General features: G+C 40.8%; 1 protein-coding gene across 1 annotated transcript in view; it reads left to right on the top strand.

Annotated features, from left to right (window-relative positions):
- The window catches only part of LOC119316321 (ultraviolet-B receptor UVR8-like), a 21,706-nt gene extending 17,164 nt beyond the window's left edge, over positions 1-4,542 (top strand). The window contains exons 7-12 of the mRNA XM_037590630.1: positions 2,714-2,785; positions 3,334-3,405; positions 3,590-3,708; positions 3,803-3,888; positions 4,029-4,081; positions 4,175-4,542. Coding sequence (XP_037446527.1) covers positions 2,714-2,785; positions 3,334-3,405; positions 3,590-3,708; positions 3,803-3,888; positions 4,029-4,081; positions 4,175-4,243 — 471 coding nt within the window. The 3' untranslated portion in view covers positions 4,244-4,542. The remainder of the gene's footprint in view (positions 1-2,713; positions 2,786-3,333; positions 3,406-3,589; positions 3,709-3,802; positions 3,889-4,028; positions 4,082-4,174) is intronic.
- The last annotated feature ends 1,084 nt before the right edge of the window (positions 4,543-5,626 follow it).

Here is a 5,626-nt window from a genome sequence, read left to right as displayed (position 1 = left end):
CGACGACTTGCCCAACTTGTTGCACCTACTCTAATCTTCTTCTATTTTCCCCTTTTATGCCATAATTTCTAAATGAGTAGGGCATATTGGTAGATGAGCATCAATGTTCATGATTTCTTTGATGAATCATCGTCTGAGGAGGAGGAAGATGATGAAGATTTCATAATGGACTTGCTGATGATAATGCATGAAGAAGGATCAAAGCATGTCTTCAGCGAGGCTGTAGGTACATTTGGCGCAATAGGGTAGATGATCATGCCAAGATGATGACCGATTACTTCGTCGATAGTGCGGTGTAGCCAGATTACCTATTCAGGCGATGCCTCAAAATGTCGAAGGGGCTCTTTCTACCCATTTGCTATGCAATCAAAATGCATGATCCTTGGTTCACTCAAAGGAGGTGAAGGTTAATAGGCGGCTAACCATTTTTATTCTCTTTTCCAAAATTAAGGGATACAACAATAATATAGCTTATCTAGATATACAACTAGATGGACAACCTATACGCCAAGCTCACAAAAAACAGCAAGCTAGAAAAATACACAATAAAGCTAGTTTGCAACAAGTAAAGGAAAGAAGTAACCGCAAGTGACGTGATGATGTAGTTCCCGGAGTTCCCTCCTTTGGGGGAGGATGTCTCTGTTGGAGAGGTGTGGCGGCATGAAACTCACCGAGCGTCACAATGACTCGCCTTATTCTATCCGTGCCCTCGCACAATGCAACGTGCCATGATTCCACTATTCGATGCCCTTGGAGGCGGCAACTGGAACCTTCACAAACAGGGTTGAGGCGATCTCCACAACTTAATTGGAGGATCCAAACAACACCATGAAGCTTTACCACAATGGATTTGAGCTCCGAGGTGACCTCTTCCGTCTAGGGTGCCCAAACACCCAAGAGTAACAAGATCCATAAGGGATAGTAGGGGGAATAAAATTTCCTTTGGTGGAAGTGTAGATCTATGTCTTCTCTCCCAAATCCTAGAAGGTCAACAAGTTTGTTTGGCTAGGGAGAGAGATCGAGCAAGATAAAGTTTTGGGCATCAAAGGAGGAGAGAGAGAGAGAGAGAGAGAGAGAGAGAGAGAGAGAGAGATGAAAGAGGTAGGTCAGAAGGAGGAAGAAGATCCCCTTTATATAGCTCCCCCCAATCCAACCGTTATGCCAGAAATTACACTAAGGGGTACTATCGCTAACCTGAGAGCAGTACTACCGTGACCCCCGTTGAGCTACACTTCAAAGGTTGAGCGGTATAACCGCTTCGGGGTACGGTAGTACCAGCTAAAATGAACTAGCTAGTAGGCCTAGCACTTGGTCTGGTAGTGCTGCCCCAACAGCGTAGCGGTACTACTGGCCTTGTGCACGGTACTACATGCCTATGGGTGGCCTTGTGCACGGTACTACATGCCTATGGGTGGCCAGAAGCAATACTGCTCCCATGAAGGGAGCGGTACTATCGCTCACTACCCCGGTACTACCGGGTAGTGAAAACCTGAACCGACAGTTTAGAATGGAGAACTCCTTGAATGTTGGGAAGGAAATGTGGGTGCAAATTTGGTTTTGTGCACGTGTTTGATTTTACCCATACCTTCCGACGTGGCCCTCTCTTAATAGTATGGTTTTCCTACGACCCAAAGAAAATAAATCGCCGGAACACGCTCTTCAATCTTTTTTCTTTCAGAGGGAAACCTAACCTTCTTGGGCCACTTCCAAATATATTTGTGTAGCTCAAGCACACGATTAGACTGCTTTTTTTTTTGCCTTCAACACCAAAATCACTTAGGGAGGGAAATGCACTCTCAGGAGGGATGCTACTGGAACTACAAATGAGCTCATAAAGCACAAGTGGCAACTTGCGTGGGATGAATAACAATGTAATATATCATCGTACGGTCCGTTTCTTGATTTTTTTTACTATATGATTCATTCTTGGATGACGTGTTGTGTTGGAATATCGTTGAAATATATGAATGATTTACATGAAGTTCTGAATTAGTAAGTTGCCAAAAAGTGGGTGAAATGGACTTTAAGTTAGAAAAAGGAAGTGAGAACTAGTGAAATAAAAGTTATAGGGATTTAAGTTTTGGGGATCAATTAGAATGTCACCCAAAAATACGAGAGTTTTTTAGGGTTAGGTTTTTGAAGCGTGCTTTTGTGAATCAAATTTTGAGGATCGACTAGAGTTTCCCTTATACAACATACTAACCTTCCATAATGGTTTTTACTAGGGTCCACTTGCTAGAACTTGGGGAAATGGTTTCCAAAGGGTTCAATTTTTTTTTTAAAAGTTCCAGGGCCTGTTAGATTCACAAGGTTTCAAAACACGGGATTAGGAAATACCCTTGAATAGGATAGGATTGCATGTGGAAAGCAGAGGACCGTGAAAACACATAATTCTATAAAAGCGGGTGTTTGATTTGTAGGAATAGGAAAAACACAGGGATCCTAAAAATTATGGTTAAAATAAGGTTCATATTCAAAGGTAAGATGGATTTAATATTGTTCTACTTATGGAATTTGTCTTGTTCTTTGTGGACATGCATGTAAAAAAGAGGCTTAAGTGGATTGGAATTTATTTGTTTTTCCTACAGAACTCAACCCAAAGGAGAAATTCCTACGTTTTCCCAATGGTCCATTCCTTTGAATCAAATGCATGGATAGTATCACCATATGAATTTTATTTATTTATTTATTAAGACATGATCTGGTGGTGTAGATTGCAGGTGGGTGGAGGCATACAATGGCTGTCGCTTCAGATGGGAAACTCTACGGATGGGGGTGGAACAAGGTGATTAGTCATATACTTGTATTTTTCTTCATATAATATATGGTTCCCTTATCTGCATTAATTTTGCTTTCATTGCATCATTTCTTATGTATGAACATCAAATTCATTTGGTCATTGCATATGATGTTCATCATTCTATTCTATGAGCACACACCTCTATTAATGTATAATGTGATTCATAGAACATAGAGAAATGAAAGTTGAGGACTTGGTCTCCTTATTATGCATCTTTATAAGTTATCACCTTTTTGGAAATTCATCTATTATTGTTTTGCCTTGACATAACCAACCCACCGCTTCAGCTTGCTACCAAACACAACTGCCAACACACATAAGCATGTTCGATAAGGAAAACCCACTGAAAGCGTGAGCTTATGCTATATGCCATTGCTAGCAGCCTGTATCCAATTCATTATCTGATGCTGGTCTTGTTTTGGGTACCGATTTAGCTTGAAAAATTACACCTGTACAGTGAAACAAAACCATTCTGGTTACATCTTGTTGTCACTTCTCTTCTTCTTGCCCTGACCCGTATTTTCAAAATGTAGTTTGGCCAAGTTGGTGTTGGAGATGATGTGGATCACTGTTCCCCAGTAGAGGTGAATTTTCCGGATGAACAGGTGCGTCAAGTATTTTTTGCACAATCGTTTTCTCATAAAAATTAACTAAAGGATATGGTTGTGGTTTGGGGCTGCAACGTTTATGATTTGTTTCATTAAATCATGTGACGATGCATTCCACATTCGATGCTATGATCTAGTTTTGTTCTTTAGTCTCATTTACATATGGGTATGTGGATTGCAGAAAATTGCACAGGTTGCCTGCGGATGGAGGCATACTCTTGCCCTGACAGAAAACAAGAATGTTTTCTCATGGGGCAGGGGTGCCAGTGGACAGCTTGGTCATGGTGAAATAATCGACAGGTAAACACTTATCAAGTACATGCCAATCAATTCTTTTTCTTATATAATATAATGTACGATAAATGAATCGACAAAACGATTGCACCTTGTGAAGGAACACACCCAAGATGATCGATGCCCTGAGCCTGGACGGGACTGCTTGCAAGCAGCTGGAGTCATCAAACGCTGTTCCAATGACAGGTTTGCATTTACATTTATTTTAGACAAAGGTTTGCATTTACATTTTTTTTCGGAAAAAAAATAGTCATCAAACTCTGCTGGAAGGTCTGTGCACATGCATTTCCTGATGTTCAGTTTACGACATGTCTTCATATTTTCAGCTAAAGTCTGGGTCCCTCCTTCGAAGCGATTCGCCATCGTCCCTGAGGAGAATGTGAGCAAGCGGCTTTAAGAGAATATTGTCATGTGGATCGTCTGCTATTGTAGCACCGTCACTGATACGCCACTTCACATTTTCTGTTTCTAGGTCAGTAAACCAGGCAATGGAACCGACAAGCACGCGCCTGAAGGCGATGCCAAGAGGATGCGCGTCTGAGCATATGTCCTTCTTCCACCTTCCTTGGCCACCTATCAGTAATTCAGTATACAAATAAGCTTACTTGCTTGGACAACTTTCTCCTTCACCATCTAATAGTATACATGGTGCCCAGTTTTAGTGCATTGTCTTCATCCTGAAGTAATGATGTATTTAATGATGTGCTATAGACTCTAGCGGTTTCAAAAGGTATTGACCAAGGTGGGCAGCCGCTTGTTAAATTTTCAGTTAGAGGAAACTCCCGGTACTAGTAATTTGTCAAGAGCGTAATAAAATAATCAGTTTTGTTAATTCTCACATGACTCAGAATTAACAAAGTCTAAATCATTCGTGGTTGTTATATTCAGAGCAACTAATTGAGGGGTATCCTGTGCGGGAGCCCCTCAAGGGTCGCTCCCTTTGAATTTTATTTTATTTTTATTTTTCTGTACGCGTTTTTAGGTTTTAAATGATTTTGTTTTTGTTTTTTCAGCCTTTCGGTTTTGCTCGGTTTTCCCTAAGTTTTGGACGAATTGTTTTTGCGTGAAAAATATGTTTTTTTTCTCCCGCAAGAGGCACATATTTACTTCCACGAGTGTGCCTCTCGAAAAAAAAATGAAAAAAATGTGGTTTTTTTCGTAAGAGGCACAGATTTGTCTCTCGGAAAAAGAAATGACATGTTTTTTCTTTCATGAGAGGCGTAGATTTGCTTTTCGTGGAGGTACAATTTTGCTTCTGCAAGCTGTGCCTCTCGAAAAAGGAAAAAACATATTATTTTTCTTCCGCGAGAGGCACAAATTTGCATCTTGTGGAGACACAACTTTGCTTTTGCGAGAGGCATAAATCGGTTTTTTTTCTTCCATAAGAGGCACAGATTTGCTTCTTATGGAGGCACAGTTTTGCTTTCACGAGAGGCACAGTTATGGCTCCCGAAAAAGCAAAAAACATGTTTTTTTCTCTCGCGAGAAGAGGATGTGTCTGAGCATATATTCTTCTACCACCCTGCTTGGACACCTATGAGTATACAATAAGCTAGCTTGGTCAGCTTTCTCATTCACCATCTACTAATTTTAGTGTGTTGCCTTCATCTTTAAAGTGGGCAGGTGCTTGTTGATTTTTCAGTTAGAGAGGGAACTCTTAAAACTTTTGATATATCTAAAGCGTAATAAAATAATAGAAATCTTATAGAGTTGATGTTTGGTAGAAGTGGTTTTAGCATGGAATGCCCCTCGTGCATCTGATTTAGTGCACGAATTTTAAAGTAGTGACACATGCCAATCCCCATGGACACACTGCTCCCTCCCGTGCACCCTTCTTGGGGAATGACCCCATGTAGCATGGCATCTGTCCATGTAGCAAGAGCTACTCTAGCAGAGTCATTATATCGTCCCCATCGTCATAATA

Source organism: Triticum dicoccoides, chromosome 6A (genome assembly GCF_002162155.2).
Source record: "Triticum dicoccoides isolate Atlit2015 ecotype Zavitan chromosome 6A, WEW_v2.0, whole genome shotgun sequence".
Classification (NCBI taxonomy): domain Eukaryota; kingdom Viridiplantae; phylum Streptophyta; class Magnoliopsida; order Poales; family Poaceae; genus Triticum; species Triticum dicoccoides.
This window is presented reverse-complemented; position numbering and strand designations above follow the sequence as displayed.